Below are 20,129 nucleotides of genomic sequence, written 5' to 3'. Positions count from 1 at the left end.
TCCACGTCAGCAACATGGCTCATACACTTAGTGGTGAAACAGCCTAAGGGGGGAGGGCGGTGCTGCTGCCGGCTTCTGTACCGAGATTTCTAGGAGCTCTAATTAGGGCTGGGAAGCCATACAAAGTTCACAAAATAAAACCGTCACCGCGGATGGCAATCAGGAGAGCCAGACAGAAGGAAATTGTGAAAGCTGGGCACGAAAAATGGGCGGGGACAGCGGGAGACAGACACGTTTCTGACGGGGGGGAGGGAGGGTCCGGGCCCAATCGATGACTGAACAGGGAGATCGCTCCCTGATTGTTATTATACAAGACCGAGGACCGCTACTGCATACTGGGGCCGGCATCAAGGCGTTAGAAAATCCATCTTTCCTTAAAAAAAACCTTCCATCTAGAAGAACTTCTCAGATATCGAGAAGGGGGAATCGTAAAAGAGAATCGCAAGTGTGTTAGGATCGATTACGCTGCACCCAAACGTCACTTGACAGCCGAACCGGTCTGAGAGATTCCCTGACAACTCACGTCTAGCCCAGACTAGCACGGTGGGAGGGCGGTTGCTAGCTCTGCAGACGTTAAACAACATTAGGACAAAACGTCCTGCATTTTTTGCTTTCCCCAGACAACATCTAGACAAGTACAATTGTTATGATAGATCGTTTCTTCGCGCGGAGGCCTGGAGACACATAATTTGGAGCTCCTGTTAGTGAAATAGACATGAGGGAGGGCGGAGCCCATGTCAGTTTCACTAATACTGTTTCTTTAGAAAATTAAAGGCCTGAAATGGTTGGACTTTTCAAGAAACTTCTTGAGAAATTTCTGGGCGTCATAAAATATCAGTGACAGGCCACTAAACACGGGGAGAATTATTCAACAGCCATGTCCATTCCGATGCACCTCAGGTCTTCTCCCGGATTAAATGCCCATCTGATCTCGCATTGACTTCGCGTCCCTGCCAAAAAAAAGATACATCTTGCCTAGTTGGGTTTTTTTTTCGTTCTTCTCCGTCTTCCATCTCTTATTTCTCATTCTGTGGGAATCGGGAATATATTTCTGGTTGCCGCTGGGAGGGGGCAATTTCGTGAGAAATCCTATTACCTGGAGTCGCTATCAGCCGGTGTGATCTCGGCAGTACCGTACCAACACGATCTCTCACTTGTCCCCACACACTACCACCGAGCACACCCATCTGTCTTAAACACCTCAACATATACACCATCCACACACAGTCTTTAGAGAGAAAAAACCACATAAAGTTTGTTAGTTGTTGGGTGTTTCTTCTCCGGACGATAAAATACGAAAAACCGGTTGGCTGTCATGACATGATGCAAAGATTTTGTGATTGACGATCTCTCTGGGCTAAATGTATTGCCACTTATTAAGCAGAGAGGCAGCTCATAGACAGAGGTCACAAACCTGGGCGTCGGAATTAAAATTTGGGAATCAAACCTGACGAGGAAGTTGGTGTGGGGAGAGGGGGTAACGCTACCGGGTGAATGACGAGTGTTCGTCGGCACAACCCCCACCTATCTCCCGGCTACCTACCGCTCTGTTCCCCCAGGAAAACCAGCTTGAATTTCCGCAGTGGATTACCGAAGTCACCTCCCGTTGACATCCTAAAGGCCTCTGTGTGCTCTTCTCGAATCAAGCTAACAAGTAGATGCAGAAGAAATCCTTAAAAAGCGAAGAAAACTTGAAGTTCAGCCGAGCAAAAATCTCGTCTCGTCCGCAGCTTCCACCGCCGCCACGTTCAGAGCCTCGTTTCCGGGTCTAGCTTGGCCTACGCACGCGCACTGACACCAGGTGACGTCATGCCGCGGAACCTCTCACGTGAGGAGACGAGACCACCTTTCAATATGTTCTTCTAAAAAATAATATTTTTGCGGTAATTTTTGCGGTAATATGCCAGCATTTGACTTAGTAGTAGGCTTTTATAGCATTGTTGTACAGTATCACCATAACTGTTTAAAATAACTACCAGTGAATGCGATTATACAGAAATGACTAAAATAAATTTTGAAAACAGAGGTTCCATTTAAAGAAAATTTTATATAACTTTTGTTATAACTTTTCAATTTTCAGGTTTCAGTTCCGCCTCTCTATATAGGATTGATCCAAGCTGAAATGATCTAGGGAACAAAACTTCAATATTTTCGCTCCTTCGGAAAAAAAAAGTTACCGAGAAAATTCCCCAAGTGATATATTGTGGAATGAGTAATAAAACATCATTCTTAAAATATACATATGTAATCACAAAGGAGGAAGTTGCTACAGGAAGTCATCTTGATGTAAAAATGTGTCATAACTTATAATAAATATATTAACATTTTGTCATTACATATTGAGCGTCTGCATGGGGGTGTCCTACGCGGCAACGCTTTACGCTAAATTCAGGAAGATCGACTCTGCGTATGGTGCTAAATTCATACGAGGGCTACGAATTACTCGATATTAGATACATTTCTGTAAGAATTGCGGGAATTGTGTTGTATCTTTTATAATAAAGTTTATGAGTTATGCAATTATTATATCATTCGCCCAAAGAGAGTTTTTTTCGCGTACACACTTTCTAGCACACCGTCTTTTTTTAAAGTGCACATGAAGTTGTTACAACAAATTTAAGTTTATTCAAGTTCTGCGCAGCAAACTTCACACAACTCAAAGCGTGCGTTAGTGAGTGAGTGAGTGAGGGTACCCAAAGTTCAAGTTGTCACCCATTCTCTCAATGAGCAGCTCCACGCGTGGTTCTGGTTGACCTTTGTCCTTGTGTAGTCGACTCGAATGTCGTTCAACCGCGCAGAGTTAAGCGTACCGTACCGTAGATTCTACTACTGAAACAATCACTCTCGTTTAACCCAAAGCCTTTCCACACACAGACATACTATATACCGGTATAGAAAAGAAACTCAAAACGATTGCAAGGCCAAAATACCTCAGATAGCCCACCTGTGAAAGAAACATGGAGTGAATATTTAAAAGTGTGCAAATAATTAACACGATATACAGTAGGCCCGCCCTTTGAACCCTCTTAATTTACCGGTGCAGTTTTACCTTGGGGGCTAGAGCAGTTCTTCTTGTGGCTGTGGCTCGGGCTATGCAACAGGTCTGTTCCTGGATCTGAGTTTGGGTCCAAAACTTTCGAGTTTTGGTACAGTTTTAACTCCAACTTCCGTGCACCTGTGGTAGAACTGTCCGCGATGGCTGGAACAGGTGAGTTAAGGGCAACAGGTGAGGAAACTTGGTGGGGGGGGGGGGAAGGTTGACATTATCTTATATAAGACACAGTAGGTAAAACAAGGCCCCTTGATACAGGCCAATCTCCCAGCATATCTGTCGTTTTAGATCGTTTTTGTATATATTATAAGTTTGTTGTGTGTGACAATTTGAACGACTGTTGGGTTATTTTTTCATTGGTCGTGTATGACCCAATTTAAAAAGCTTACAATCAGAGCGGAACGAACCGAAGCTACATTTGCTTCGAGTCTAGTTTGCGATTAACTCTCCATGGATATGTATAAATATAACACACATGGTCCTGGCTTCGCCATCCTACTAGGGGAGGGGCTATACCAAATTCAACTGAACCCCTCCCTTCTCTCGTTGTCAAACTACAAACTTATAATCGTCACAAAGTTGCAGTCTCTGTGGCAAGATATTTTATAAAAAGATTATACAAATGTATATTTCATAGTACAAGTTAGGAAACAGCACAGAAGACAACGTCCCAGTCCACACGGGTATGACGTAAACATGCAATGACCTCTCCCGTGCCTCGTGTTTGCTCGCATGCCAGCACAAGCGTATCGAGTAACCGGCTTGCGATCGTGTCAGTCTTGCACGCGTACGGCTTGAACCGGTATGTTAATTTTCATCGTCTCTCACAAGTCTCTACCAGACTCCCTGAGTTTGGGGGAAATAGCGGACCTACTGTATTGTACTACTGTATTTGAAACCCGAAATATAACAGCTAGTTTGAGCGGTGAATTATCCGGCCTCCAATGATCTCCAATTTCTGCTTCCGGGTAAGGCCACAGCAAGTAATTTGTATGGATGACATCAGCGCGCACATGAATTTTCAGCTGATTTTGGAAAGAAAAAACAAGAAATTTTGTTGCCCTCTGACAGTGGTCGACATGCCGAAAATGTCCTAAAAATAGTCACCGTACTGATAATGTGAAACACTAGGGGCGGGTACGTAGAACACGAAAGCCCCTAGAATCGAACCCGTCAGCCATGTCAGCTCGAGAACCCAACGCACTAACCGCTAGGCTAAAAGGTCCGAACCCATTAGACAGGTCAGTAGGTGACGCTTGTTACACTGTTTTAATTGGGGTATAACTGAATAAAAAAAGAAGGAAAACTAGAGAAGAGAAACAAGAGTTTAAACTATTTTCTTATTTTTTTTTTACTCAGGCGATGAGTCCTTCTCGAAAAGCCATCACTTTATTACATTCTCGTACAAAATTTTCCCCTTTATGTAACGTTACATCTCGTGTGGTCTGCGAGAAACATTTGAATGACCTCTAAATGACCCTTGCGAGTTAGCGAGTTTCCAAAGTCTAAAAAAGGTTCGAGTAATTTTGTAAAAATAATATCTATAATCCGTAGATATTGTTGAACATTCGGTTCCAAAATGTCGTCATACTCATATGCATAGGGAATTTTCTCGCAGTGTGGGTTGACCTAAAAATACAGCTCATGAGTCAGCATATTAATAATTAGCGACGAATGACATGTACAAGCAAGCGTCGTCTCTCATTGTTTGTTAACAAATGAAATCATTCCACTTGCTGAACTCGCGTCACATCCATATAGCCTATGTTGCAGGCGTTTTTTCGGGCTTAAATTTGTTGTTACAGAAGTTTATGGACTAAATATGAACCTCTAACCAAAACATGACATGCGACCAACATCTGGGTAGTACTAACGTTCTACAAAACTGATACAAAGACCTCAACAATTGACCAAATTGTGCTACAATGTAAGAAAACAATCAGCAAAGAACCAGACTAGTCGGGGACAAATGACATGACTGGGCACTTTTCGGTAATGGCCGACTTTGAATTTGTGCCACGTATTGGGGCGACTAAATGTTTAAAGTAATTTTCCGCCATTCGCCGCAATTATGTTCAAATGAGGAAGGACAAATTCTCCTTGGCGCCAATTTAGGGCGATGGGTTGCATTATCAAGTTTGGAACTACACGCTAAAACACAGTCACCATCAATGGGGCAAATGACGAAGTAAGATAGATAGATGGATGAATAGATGAATAGATGAATAGAAACATACATTTGTACATACATACATGCATACATACACACACAAACATACATACATACATACATAGTATTACATACAGTACATGTGTATGTACATACAAAACGAAAGATAGGAGTAAGATAGACAGAGAGATTTGACCACAAAAGACGTCGACGTTAACGTTATAATAGATGCATAGATAATAGATTGATAAGAATAGATTGTGACAGATACATAGATATAGGTACATCGATATGGGTAAACAGATAAAGATATACCTGTAGACAGACTGATAGAGCTAGACATGAAACGTGCACAATGACGTGTGGGCAACAAAAAACAAAGTGGGGTGTCCTGACCTGGCTGTAGAATTGCGTGTGAACGTTAATCTCCTGTCGCCACGTGAGGTTAGGGAGAGTTCAACCCGGCGCCATCTCTCCGGCCACGGGACAAACGGAAAGGCGTCCACGGGGAATAGTGGGGAGGGGGGCTCGGTCTTGGAACCCACGATAAGTTTGTAGATGAAATCTCTTTTTTTTATATTTATCTATATATATATCTATCTGTCTTGGAACTCAACATAACTCACGACACGAAATCTCTTTTTTATATTTATCTATTTGTCTATCTATCTATCTGTCTTGGAACTCACGATAAGTTTATAGAAGCTAGACATCTCTTTTTTTACATTTATCTATCTATCTATCTATCTGTCTTGGAACTCAAGATAACTTTGTAGACGAGATTCAGAGATTCAGATTTATTGTAATCAACTTGCATGTCACATACAGCATTTCATGATAACACGTTGGAAGTGTGTTGTAAACTTGACAGTCCTGTAACAGAACAATTCAACACATGCAGAGTTCTACGAAGTACTCATCGATTCCAAAGTCCTACCTAGAGCCTACGGACAAAGAAAAAAAACACGAAAAGTCGTTTATGTTTTCTTCAGCAAGTCAGACCAGAAAACCTACAGGCGTTGCCGAAACTAGGCCCCTTGTCGGAGATAATAAGTTGATATAAATGTGAAAAGGTTAGCGGCATCATATCATAAAGCTTTTAAAATCAATCAAAGTCGTCCCAAAATGTTATTTCAGATCCCGAATGCCTCAGCTACCCCTTTGAGATCCTCTGTTTATAAAATCCTTAAGCGAGGCTGTCTCCAGCATGTCTGGTTGCCCAGGTATAGAACACGTCATCATACGTCACAAATGGATGGATTTACGGCATGTGGTTCTGTAGGCAGTGTCTGCCAGCCTCAACTTGGCGCCAGGCGAATCTTCTTATCAGCTGGCACGCAAGAGCCATCTTTCAGTGGACAACAAACATGTCACCTGTTATATACCTGTACATAAACCGGAATTTGATGTGCGGTGAATAAAAAAAAATATAAAGAAACTAGAAAGGTAACATTTGCAAAGCAAATGCATAATGTTTACTTTCGCATATGGTCTGCCCTGTTAATTCGTACTTAAACACATTCATAATACCGTGACAGGAGTCTAAATCCCTCCGGCTATAAAATTGCAACTTGATGTAACTCAACACTAGTTACCAATTTACCATGGTGACAGACGTCTGGTTCAGGTCATTGACCTTTTTGGTTTGGAACAAAAGATAAAACAGAGCAAAAACAACACGTTATCCTTCGTTAAACATTAAAATATTTCATTGACGACCTGAGTGCTGCCTTAGCTTCTGTGAAAGTAGTGAAAACCAATGGATCGTTTAGATTTATACGGTGCAGATAAAACTCCAAGATGCAGACGATACATAGGGTACAGGTCAGGATGGCAATTTAATGTTAACGGATATTATACATACATTCTAGATATCAAGTTTGAAACTGCGCTAAAACACAACTACCGATGGCTACAAATGACGTCAAAGATAGAGATGGATAAATGTCCCTAAGCCTGGCAAATGACCATCTTGCACGGAATCTAATCCCTTTATAGTCGGTTTTTACGCGTATGTAACGAAACGAAGTACATTTCGCCAAAAAAATCGCAGGGATCAGAAAGCATTGCCTAAGTTGGCGTTTTGACAGATACCACATCCTATCCGAATGATCAGAGATAGTGTCTTTGAACAAGGTTATGTTTGTACATATGACTTATCTCCAAGCAAATTTTTCGATGACTGCAAAAACATTATAAAATTGGCCAGGCAGTATCCATTTGCCAGACAATTACCAATATATTTGCTACCCACCTGGGCGGCTGAGGACTCTCTCAGCCTTGATGGCCAGTTCTAAAAGTAACGCTTTTGCCACCAGACATCTGCTTTGAGATTACATATGACTCCGGATCCCATGTAATCACTCCTGATATATGCCTGATTTTACCAGGGATGAATGGAGGAATAGAACCAAACGGAGACATACAAACACCAAACGGAGCGGGTAACACCAATGGTATGTGTGTTACCATTTGTTATACAGCATGCAGGGTGCTATGTCCCTCCCTTTGACGACTTCATACTAGCACATACACATCTAGTTTCTAGCATCTCTGCATGTAACCCAGGGGCCAAGGTAACAGATCTGATTATTTATCCCATTTATGTATTTCAGAAAAGCATTTGACTCTTGAAAACGTGCTAATCGTTAGTAGGGGTTTTATCCCATTTTTATTACCATGTAGAGAATTTTGAATCTCTTCCTGATGAATTAATGGGATAGTAGGGGGTGTCATCCCATTAATTCACGATAAGAACTCCTGGTGGTATAATGGGATAGACTTTTCTACCAATAGCTATCCCATGTAAAAGTAGTTAGTTAGCACGTTTTTGAAATACAATACTTTTTGGCACCTAATAAAAAAATGGGATAAAAAAAACCAAAGCTCAATGTAAACTAAATTTTCCCTATTTGTTCACCATGTCCATCTGCCACGACATCGCCTTCACTGTACGACTTCTCGGTTCTAAGATGCATGGCGATAGCTGTAATGTTTAATGCATGCGCCAGTCACCCAACTTCCTGCGTACATCCCCCCGAGACAGTTCGTCTGTAGTTGCACTTTTTCTCACAGTTTCTATTCTATTAAAATACACTTACTCATTTAACCAGGTCAAAATACACTCAAGTACCTGTTACGTGACTGTTATCTGCAATTTGCCTTAGCAACAAGAACTTGAAAAGCGAATAAGAATGAGAAAGGTGATTTAAATTGAGACGGTGACAGACGAAAGTTGCTACTGCATGAAGTAGCTCATACTCTGGATACCAAAGATATTCTTGTGTAGGAAGACCTCAACAGACCAACTTGCGCTGGATGTTAGTATCAGCATCTTTCAAGAACTTGTGTAAGACTCACCTGAATCTAATGAAATGTCTTGTATGTGTTTGTGATGTTCTATGTGTGGGACACAACACCAGCAACAGCTGCCTGTGTCCCACGTGTCTTGTTTCGTCGCAATTTCAATACATCAAACCATGTTGAGATCCAGGTCCGGGGCTTCCAGAATGTCAGACCAGGGACGGACGGAGAAGTGGGATAAACGTAGTTGTGATGACGATTTTCATGATAATTTCTCAGGTCATCCCGGGCTTCATTCTGCAGTAGAGAAGAACGGACACACAGGACCTCGTGCGAACGGACTTTGTTCGGAGAAGGGTATGTGGCAATGTGCAGTTCGGGACTATATTAACCGTTTTATGTTTTCACTAATCCTTTTTTTTTCTTTTGACTACTAACATCATTTTCTAACCAATATCTTTGATGTAAAGACTAGATTTTAGCATTTATGTAGTTTGTATGTCATTGTTCTATGTTTTTATGGTCCGGGAAGATTAGCCGCGCATTCGTGTATTTTTGTATGACAGCTAATGGACTGAATAAAGTATACAAGTATCCAAGTATCCCGGATAGTCAACATTAAGTAGAAATTCTAAGGATTGTGTATTGTACACTAATCTTTTTTTCTTCTTCTTATGACTACTAACCACTCATTTTCTAACCGCTCTTTTTCCCGGATAGTCAGCATTAAGTAGACGTTCTAAGGATTGTTATTTCGTAGTTGGGAAATCCTGTTCCTGTTACTTTCTAACGACGAATCTAACTATTCAAAACTTCGCTACATGAAGCTGGTACCAGGAAAAGCGCTACATTGGTGCTTTCACATCACTACTAGTATGTAGCACAATACTTTGATGTAACGGTCTGTCACAAAACGCTCATTTTAACATTTTGAATGCAATAATCTCATAATGTACAAAATCCCCGTACAAGGATGCGTAGCCTTTCAAACTCAAGCTATTTATATCCTCCCCAACACTCGATGGTGTAGAACTATGGCTTATCTCCGCCTTTTCGCCAATTTGTAAAAGCAAATGGCGCATGTACTTGACAGCTAGCTTGTCTGTATCTACAGCAGCTTCAATGATAATATATCATGGACCAGGCCATTGAACCTGCTCTAGGATCGGACTGATAGTGTTCGATATCTTTGGGTTCAACGTCCAGACAGAGCCGAAGCCAGGTACAAATGTACTAGCCCTGGAGGGGTTACTGTTTATCTTTGACTCCTTTCATCGAGAATGAGAATGCGGAAATAGGACATGAAAGAGATATTTCGAATATTCACGTACAAGATTCAGAAAGCAATTCTCCTGGATATCTCTTTCTCCTTACTTTTACGTATCTGTCCGTTCCTCCAATGCATGTCTATTTATTTATCGATTGTTAGATTTTATTTTATTTGTAAGTGCAAAACACCAAATAAACATAAAAAACTAGGTACTAAAAGTACTAACAGTGCAGATGACATCTAACCTGGCGATAGGTACAAAGTATTAGTTGATACAAGGTCTGGTTTCAGGTCTAGGTTCACTTGACTATACTTTCAACTGATAAAACATCTGCCTTGAAGTCAAGTATCTAAATTTTTATTAGACATTTTCTTTCGAAATTTCTATCAACTTTCAGCTGTGAAACAGATCCGGGGTCTGTCTCCCTCCGTCAACAAGTTCCTTCACGACGTCTTCGACACCGTCTTGGAAGACGTTCTCAAGAAGAGCGCCAGCGCTGGGTCAAAGGTCATAGATTTTCTCCCTCCCGCTGAGCTGAGCAAGAGGTTTTCTTACGTTTTTATTATTTTTGTTTGTTTAGGTACAAAATTATATATTCGTATATAAAGCTGTATTTTCTGTCGGCATATATTTCTTTTTTCTTATGATCTAGAAATTTCTTCAGTTTTATTCCATCTTACATTTCTTCAGTTTTATTCCATCTTACATTCTCTCTTACATTTGTCGATTTGTGTAAAGATTGCTCTATAAGTTTATTTTGCTAACGATGTGTAGCAACAATTAATAAAGGAAGTGCACTTCTCTTTCCCCTGCTCTCCTGAACTATCTCTTCCGGCATGAAATTCAAATTCAGACTAGAAAGGCCAATATTTGCTTTGGAGCAAATACAGCGATGGGTTCACCACATTTTACCACATGGCAGGGAAAGAATGAGAAACACAAGGGAAAACAATGATTTACATTGATATAACTATAATATGAAGTAAAATACAACTAAAACAACAGTTGGATAGCTATTCCCTACTTTATTGGTTAGGATTTTTAATTGCATAATGCAAACTGTTGATTTTCAAAATAAAAAAAAAACGTCCATGCCCGGCATTCCAATGCTGGAGCAGGAAAGCTTGAAATACCTACCAAAACACTTGAATACAGACATACTGTCAGTATGGAAATGCTTCTGTGCAGGTGTTAATCAAGTTAAATCCCAACAGCCAATCAGCAAGAAGTATAGAGGAAAGCTGCATGCCTATTGGTTGATGCCCTGCATTCCATTGTGATGACTCATGCCCAAACGTGGTAAACAAGGCAAACTAACACAGTAATACATTTGCTATAACACAGCCAAAAAACTCAAATAAAACCATTCTAAAAGCCTGTATCACAATAATTTAAAAAACGCCTAGGGGTATTTGCCCACTGTACCTCCATACCAAATTTCAGGACCTTAGGCCCTAAAATGAAGAAGCTGAATCCATTTAAAAAATGGCAGGAGAAGAAGGAGAAGAAACATCAGAAAAGCAATATGGTTTCACCACACCACTTCGTGGTGTGGTGAACCCATAAAAAAACAGCGAGCATATGAAATGGATAAATCGGGACGTTGGATAGCATGCTGGCAAAAACAGCGTTCAGCACCAAGGACAGGGACTATACAGTTGCCTTCGTGCGATCGAACAGTGTTTAAGACCATTGAAAGCTCAGGTTATGTATTTCCAATTTTAAAACATAAAACAGCGAACACGTGGAATGGATAGATTGTTTACATCATCACGTTGGTTAAGAAGGCCAGTGTTCAGCACTAAGGACAGGGACAGTACAATTTTCCTAACTGCAAACAATGTTCAGTACCATATATATATATATATATCTGTTAACCTGTGTGTACTAACATATTCTCTCAACCATTAGTAAATGTGGCAACGTGTAACCCATAACTAAACACAATGATTCTACCATTCCAGGATAGATCTAGAGTTACGGGACGATCCAGAACCTCACGAGTCTCTACTGGACCATTGCAAGAAAACCATCCAGCACAGCGTCAAAACGGGTAGGACAATTTGTGTACTTTTTAGATGAATGTCGATGTCATATTTCTACTCCTGTTACATATGACAACAAAGAGACAAGAACGACAGTGTGGGCCACCCTCAAGTTGTAAATTACTACAGGGTAGGTAGCTGTGGCGTGGTTAGTGTTCAGTACCAAGGACAGGGTAGGTACTGTGGTGTGGTTACTGTTCAGTACCAAGGACAGGGTAGGTATCTGTACCAAGGACATGGTATGTAGCTGTGGTGTGGTTAGTGTTCAGTACCAAGGACAGGGTAGGTGTTGTGGTGTGGTTACTCTTCAGTACCAAGGACAGGGTAGGTAGCTGTGGCGTGGTTATTGTTCAGTACCAAGGACAGGGCAGGTGATTGTGGTGTTTAGTGTTCAGCACCAAGGCCAGGGTAGTTAGCTGTTGTACAGTTCGTTTTCAACACCAATGACAGGGCAGGTCGCTGCGGCATGCGAAGGTAGTATAATAGTTGGTAGGGTGAAATGCAAGGGCTCTTGCTCACTAACTAGGGCGGTACGTACGATAATGAAAATGCAGATGGAACTACAAAAAGCACTCCTGTTCGACGAAGCAATTGTTTTTCTTTTGTAAATTGATTGACCCAATATCATTATGATAATTTCCACCGTGTTCCATTTTAACGTTTGCTTCAGATCGATTGCAAGTGTCAAGGTTAATGTTACCTTAAAATAAAACCTGTCCTGGTTTTGTTGCGTGACCTCGTTTTTCTCGTGCTGTGGGCGGAGTAGTTTCGTTTCTCTGTCTCTCTGATGGAATGTCATTAGATGGAAAGGTTTTCCCGTGGGGGTTTGTCTGGCTGTGGCGCCAGGGGCGGGGTTTGTAGAGATCTGTCTGGCCACAACGTGCGTGCAGGACGATACCATGTTGTCTACTGCTAACCTGGAATCCAGGCTGTTGCCAGGGCCTACACGGGCCAGCTCCTCGGCACCAAAACCAACATACCCCGATGAAATTTTGCCTCAGCCACCCCCTAGCTACGGAAGGCACTTCAGCACCAAGGAAGGTGATTGGTATCAGGCAAGAAAAATCACCGGGGTGTGGTTAGCTGGCCAGGCGGGGATAGGAGCTTACATTGCCGAGGAAACCCAGCTTACAGCTCTGAGAGGACTTATGTCCAGGTTATAGCATGATTGACAGCCGTACACCTGCAAACGCTATTTTTCCTAATGCCTGCTCTAGAACGTTCCTATGCCCAGCTACTCGAATGTGTCCCGTTTCTAAAAAAAAAACAGATTTAAACCCATTGGCGTACGGAAGAAGGTGTTTAGAATGGGAGTGCGTGGTTAAGCTATTGGTCACGCACAGAAAGAACCTTCACATTCTGCTTCCAAGAAATCGTCGTAACTGTTCCCTTTGGTTTATCTACGTACAGTCAGGAAGGGCTCAACTGTCGGGGGTCTTACCCGGACTTTAACTGTGCGTGTCGCTAAAAGCTTTGGAAGGAACCGCCGTATGTCCTGTTTCACAACACGTGAATACACAAGAGACCCTGGTACATAAATGGAACATCGCTATAAAAGCTGGGTGTCGTAAACTTCATTTGCTGAGCTTACCGTGCAACCTCAACATACCGCGAGCAGAACAGAAGGAAAGAAAAGTGTTAGAAAGCAGAGAAAGATTGAAAGAATTAAAGAAAGAGAGAAGCACATACAAAATTAGAGTGTAAAGAAATTAGTAAAACTACCAAAGTGACCTGAAATCTGACATAGCTTGTGGAAGTTGAAGATTAAAAGAAGCGGTGTTTCTTGCAGTATAACGTTAGTAAGGGGAACCTTTGATCTGCTCATAATTCTCTCAAACACAACAACGTTTCCATCGATTTCTTGCCACCGTAACAACATTTAGTGATATGATCGGATATGAACAAGGTTGGCACCGCTCCAAAACAGATTACATGTGTGATATACTGCGATTTGTATCTGCTTATAACTTGGTAAGTTCCTTGACCCGGTCAGGGTTTTCCCTTTTTACTCATGGCTAGCAGTCATCAACAATTGATAATGCATACCAGAAAATACCAAGGACACGCGAGAAAGAATGAAGATAGTGGAAAGTGAGCTTTAAAATACAATCGTGCGGTTCTTGGTATATATCAGCTTGATTACAATGGACATTACGATACCGGCTTCCCTGCTTTCAAGGGTATTTTCAGAATCAGTCTCTCAATTCTTAAATAGTTAAACATACTATTATAATTACACCTTGTATGAACAACCTTACGATATAATGCTATATACTGGAGGCGCACTTTTGACAGTCCTTTTTTATGATTTATGATCTTTCCCAATTTTCTTGTGCTATGCTGTCTGCCTATACCACCCACATACATGTAACAGAAGGGCAATATTTCAGAAATGACACGACGATATAAAACATGTATGAACGTGCCGCCCCCCTCCCCCCAGGGCACCCGATGTTCCTGAACCAGCTGTACCAGGGCCTGGACCCGTACGGACTGGCGGGGCAGCTCGTCAGCGACTCCCTCAACACCAACTTGTAAGTACTACAACGTTAGGTACTTGCCAAGCAGAGGGTTGGGTTTGGCTTATTTTTTGGCTTTAATCGGGCTTTCACTTTTTGTACTGGTATTTTTTGTACCCGCCCAATAAAAGAAACCAGAACAAAAAGAAAGCAGATAAAAAAGCCAAAACTAAGCCTAAGCCCAAATTTCTGCTTCGAGGGTAAACTTTAGGTAGTCTCTTCTACACTCCTTGGGATGGCGGACACTGCCCTCCCAATGGCACTATCTTACGAATTTGGTACTGTCTTGCAGCCACCAAAACGATCTGATGCTCTTGGAGATTATATTAAAAAAACTCCACAAAAAGCACGTTTTAAAACCGCCCTGTTTTCCTGGCTGAGAACCCGACTGGGTCGCTCATACAGAAGGTCACCGCCTGTTTCTTAGCTTCTCCCTGACCCATGTGTGCAAAATGCCTAGTCAACAGGACGTACAGGCGACAACCCCAAGTTCGGGCCACTTCCTGGACGACATTAATTACAATATCTCCATTTCGTCTGTCAGCGGAAGAACCTTAGATCCCCTCCTAACTTCATTAGGTCATATTTGCGTCAAATTTGGGGACATTTGGAGGACGTGGACGTCACGAGGCTTATGTCTGCCGCACCACTTCCGCGCTGAGTCAGCAAAGTGCCGCCATAACGGCTCCCACTCCCCGGCACGAGCACTGCGCTGACGTCAGGACGAGCTATTTTCTGTCGCTACTTGGTCACTATAACTCTTCATCCAGCCTCTTTTTCTGAATTATGTAATCATGCGTCTACTGATCTACTGGTTGTCACAATTTTCTAGACATAGCAAAAAGCAAGAAAGGAACTTAATAAACTATCGTTGTTTTTTTTTTTTGCTTCATAGCTTATAATTATTTTCAAGACAGTAAGGCTGCAATTCGTCTTTGTACTTTCGAGACTCTTCCCTTGCTCTTGCATTGCCGTGGTTGCATACTATGCACCCTAGATCAGTTCTCTTATATTGTGCAGCTGTGTTTTCTTCGTGGGGTGACTGAACTGTGCCAGAAGTACATAATATAATTGCTGTTTGCCTAGTGATTTCCCAAACGTCGCCCACGTGTTTCAATTGCCGGCGCACAAGGTTGTTTTTCCCCACATACGTACGCCCATGTACGTCCTAGCCTGGGAGCCATACGTTTAATTCGGGGTAGCGAGTGCAAGGAGCCCCGTTGCAAAACGGATGGAACCCAGGCTATATCCGTCCACGACACTGCATCCAAAATTTCAGGGTTCCAGCCAGCGCCCGTTTTCCCGTCAATTGACGGAATTTGACAGCAAAAATGTTGCGTCTTTGCGTCTTTTTACTCTATAAGATTGATAGTGCCAACCCTCCCGTTTTTAATTGGGGTATAACTAAAAAGGAAAAATGTACGGGAGAAATAAGGGTTTTAACTTTTGTCTTTTTATAGCTTTTTCAATGGAGACTTATCCGTTTTAATTGGGGTATAACTAGATAAAAAAAGGAATGAAAACTAGAGAAGAGAAGATCCTTCCTAGAGCTCTCAAATTAGCAGAAAGAGAAGAGTGATTCGTTAGTTTGCTTTCAGAGCAGCGTTATCCATTTAAGACGTTATTTATTTGTATGGCCTAATAACTTGCATGTAATAGATTGATTCCAATTCCAGAAATAACATAATTGATCTTGAGTTTTTCTGAGAAGAAGATTTTTTATTCAAATAATTAATTCCCCACGGTCTTAGCATGCTTGCTTGATGTATATCTATATACAATACTTAATCAGCCTTAATACCTTCGCCAAGTATGTTTTCAGTGCCGTTTGCAGCTATAGGGATAACTCTGGAAGCTATGGATGTACCTGAATGGTATTTGGTATGCGGGAAGGTATTGGAAAAATAAGGAGTAATGTCGATTATTGACCTCCTAGCGTCCCTCTACAGCACTGCAGCAGAGCGTTCGGAGGTTATGTACCTCATATTCAGGACATGCTATCCTCATATTTTTGGGGTGCCAGATACCTGTGAAAGAAGAAAGAAATGTTGATACGTTTGAGCCTCCTAGCAGCTTTCCTGGATCTGCAGGGGTCTTTTTTCGTTGTTGATGTATTCTTATGATTTTGTACATGTCTTCCTTCCTGCTAGGCATACCTATGAGGCGGCTCCCGTCTTCGTGCTGATGGAACAGGAAGTGGTCAGGAAGGTCTGCAGCCTGATTGGCTGGTCCGCGGGAGATGGCCTTATGGGAGCAGGTAAACCGGAAATAGATAGTACAGAGATGTCTAAGGTGGGAGGGCGGGACACTGGGTTGAGATACACTATGGGAAATCATAGGCAAGTGTAATATCTATGTATTCACCCAGACACATTTTGTACCTATTGTTCCCCTCAATATATAGTCCTTACAAATTGGTCTACCTCGGCCACGGACGAGCTCGAGCCTAAGACTTGATTCACACCTGACGTTACGAAAACTGCGTATGTCAATTGTTTTTCCTGCGTGTAAATCGGCCGGCTTTGACGTACGAAAAAAACGTACCTTCGTATCGTACGCCAGTCCTCGACGTAGCGTACGATCTGAACCTACCTCCTTGACGTACGTCAAAGCAAGCCGACTTGAGAGCAATCAATATAAACCTAAAGTAATTATGAATTTCAACAAGTTAAACCGCACCACTGCTACGTTAGCCCATCTGGATTAAGCATTGAAGTTGGTTCCTGGTGATTAAAACTTCCTCAGAATCAATACCGTATCGAAGGACGCGAATGGCGCGCCGGTTCAGGCTGTGTCGTGGGATAATGAACTTCATCCTGCGGACGTGTTCTTTAATCCCGTTACTAATTCAAACACTGCAGTCAATCATGCCAACATCGAACGGACTTCGATACTTCTGTACAGCAGTATAACATCTTGCCGCAGCCTCTACAATGATTTCATTAATTTCCTTTTCATATCATTTGTTGTACGAGTAATCAGTAGCGATACTGGATTGTATCCAGAATTAGACTAGATATCACACAGCTTATCTCAAACTAAACTATTGATATTGTTTCTCTATACCGGACGTCCCCCTTTCATTTTGTCTTATGTTGTAATTATTATTTTATGTCCAGTAGTGACGTTGATATAAGCTATTTCGCTTACAAGTGTGTCACCACTATGTATTGTTCTGTTTAAATGTTGAAATAAAAACAATTGCGTGGAAACAATACTGTTGACATGATAGTAAAGATGTAGACTTTCAATTCAATCAATTCTTTATCATCATATCAACACTACAGACATACATATAAAATTATAATGTTGCCTGAATGACATTGATATTTACAATCATTATATCAAAATAAACACATAACTTTACATTGCGTTACATACAAATATACATAAATATATACGTATACTTCTGATATGAACTGTACATCCCAGACATAACACGTTTTATAGTATTATACCGTCTGTTTGTAGAGTCTGATAGACTGATGTAGGAAAGAGTTCTGAAGTCTTTTTGTTCTGGCTGGGGGGATGGAGATGGTGTTTTTGTTTCTAAAGAACGCCCAGGAGCTAATGATCTTCCTACATTTGCTACTTTTCAGGCGGTTCTCTACTGAACATGTACGGTATCAACCTGGCCAGGCACAGGTACTTCCCCGACCTGAAAAAGACCGGCATGCATAGCGGGCCCAGACTGGTGCTGCTCACGTCAGAGGAGGTACGGCATCTACTTGTTTGTTTATTTGTTTTCCTCGTACTTGCTTTGTTAATCTGCGAATGTAACCCCATTTGTACTTCATCAGTGGGGACTCAAGAAAATCATTTTGGAGCGACTATTCCGCTCTTTAATCTCTGATTGGCGGAAGCGTATCCGCCAATCAGAGCTAGAAGAGCTGGAAAAAAGGTAGACCTTCTAACACATATAGTGTTCGGATATCTAATTGAAGAAATATCATTTTCTTAAACAATCTGTGTTTAAACCATACTGTCTGCTCAAAAACACATTAGAAATATGTATAGATCTTTTATGTATGTAGTCCTTTTCCGTCTTCGTATGTCAGTTACTTCCGTCACGACCGTCTACGTTTGCAATAACGGTTCTTTTAATACAAGAGTAGGCTGTTCATCTGTCCGCATTCTGGCATTCAAAACGTTTGAAGACACGAATTTCCCTGTCTTGGCGGAAATTAAGTGTGCAGTCTTCGTGGCCGTATGTGAGGTATGACGTCACGTATGACGTCATTTGTGGAGTAACAGCGGTTCCGTGTGATCTGTAATGGCTCCTCCCACTCAGAGTCTTCTGACAAAAACACAACTTAAAACGTTATGCACGATGGGTAACGCCGTCATAAGCGCACATTCCGGTAGCACACTCAATCGCTGTCCTGACGTTACGCGCTACCATGCACGTTTATAACGTCACAGAAGGTTGTGCTTGATGAGTTAGAGCTTCCTTCCCAACGCAAACAAGGAAAAACATTCTCTCCGAAAAGGTCCCCATCTCCTATATACGTTTATAACATTACAGAAGGTTGTACTTTGAGTTAGAACTTCCTTTCTAACACATATGAGGAAAGACATTCTCTCCGTAAAGGTCTCCATCTCCTATATACGCCTATAACGTCGCTAGAGTTTATTTCATTACATATTTAGCTGTTAGAGATGTTTTTATGGCTACAAACTCATATACGGAAAGAAATCTCCGTAAAGGCCATGTTAAGTTTCAGACAACCTGACACTAGCCTCGTATCCATTCCTCCTATTCTAGGTTCAGTTCGATTCTCTGATCACTTCCTCGCAGCCACTGTTGCTTCCAAAACCGTGCTTCATCCGGAACCATGTTCAGGCACGGTTTTGAACGGTCCACGCGTATCCAGAACCGTGCCTAGGGCAAATCTACGCTCTCGAATACAGCTACAGAGAGACTATCCAGAACCGTGCCTGGTCCTAACTCTAACCCATTCAGGCATAGAACTAGATAGACACGGTTCTGGATACGATAGCCCCCAGTTTCTATTCTCCGCTGCTGTCTGCGGTCCAGAAGTCCCATCAATCACCGCGGCTTCCGGTCCTGTGGGCGGGACCGTCACGCTATCCGACCGTTTTTCATATTTCACAGGGTTAGGGTGTCAGGAGTTTCCCCGCGCACGATACGTGCGGTGAAAGCTATTCTAGGACCCGTACGAGATCTATTTTCCTGATACGGACTCCCGTTACAAGGCCTCCCCATCTCTCGAATGGTTATCTCACATGTGCAGGACACTCTGCCGTTATCTGGTCCTTGGGTCTGGAGAGGAAAGTGTGGCGACTAGATAAGGAAAAACGTTGGGGTCCATCTTTAAGGGATTGACTCGTTCACATCTTAAGTGCCTGGCATGTTTCTGTGGCCGTTTCGTACAGTAAGATAAACTACGTAGTCCTGCTTACGAGTCTAGTGAAGTAGGAAGGAAACCAGAGGTGAAGCAATGGTACTTTTTCAGTCTAGACGTAGTGCGGCTTTGCTACAGCTCGCGTTTTCAGCCAAACGAATGGGGTCACCCCTGCCCTTCTTGATAAATGTGCAGGGGTTTAACACACAAGGCTAACGTCTGAACGCCAAGATATTCTATAGATTGCAATACACAGCAAACAAACGTGTAGATTCACAACTTGATGTTGAATACATCCGTTTATTATTTGACAAGGTTTGCGAAAACCTCAAAACCCTAATGGACGAAGGAGGCGCCTCACGGAAACGCACTCAAACAAGCTACATGTATATATCCGTACATC

At 42.0% G+C, this 20,129-nt stretch overlaps 1 protein-coding gene across 4 annotated transcripts in view; it reads left to right on the top strand.

The window, feature by feature from the left end:
• The first annotated feature begins 3,031 nt into the window (after positions 1-3,031).
• Positions 3,032-20,129, top strand: part of LOC109487092 (cysteine sulfinic acid decarboxylase-like) — a 29,015-nt gene continuing 11,917 nt past the window's right edge. Inside the window, exons 1-8 of one of the 4 annotated variants that reach the window (XM_019791065.1) lie at positions 3,032-3,208; positions 7,613-7,678; positions 8,805-8,882; positions 10,194-10,341; positions 11,761-11,849; positions 14,285-14,375; positions 16,511-16,617; positions 17,960-18,075. In XM_019791065.1, coding sequence (XP_019646624.1) covers positions 3,196-3,208; positions 7,613-7,678; positions 8,805-8,882; positions 10,194-10,341; positions 11,761-11,849; positions 14,285-14,375; positions 16,511-16,617; positions 17,960-18,075 — 708 coding nt within the window. In that variant the 5' untranslated portion in view covers positions 3,032-3,195. The remainder of the gene's footprint in view (positions 3,209-7,612; positions 7,679-8,804; positions 8,883-10,193; positions 10,342-11,760; positions 11,850-14,284; positions 14,376-16,510; positions 16,618-17,959; positions 18,076-20,129) is intronic. The other 3 variants (XM_019791066.1, XM_019791067.1, XM_019791068.1) reach the window with 3 other exon arrangements.

Source organism: Branchiostoma belcheri, unplaced genomic scaffold, assembly GCF_001625305.1.
Source record: "Branchiostoma belcheri isolate BF01 breed outbred unplaced genomic scaffold, Haploidv18h27 scaffold85, whole genome shotgun sequence".
In the NCBI taxonomy this organism is placed as follows: Eukaryota; Metazoa; Chordata; class Leptocardii; order Amphioxiformes; family Branchiostomatidae; genus Branchiostoma; species Branchiostoma belcheri.
Note: the sequence above shows the minus strand (reverse complement) of the source record. Positions and strands in the feature narration are given on the sequence as shown.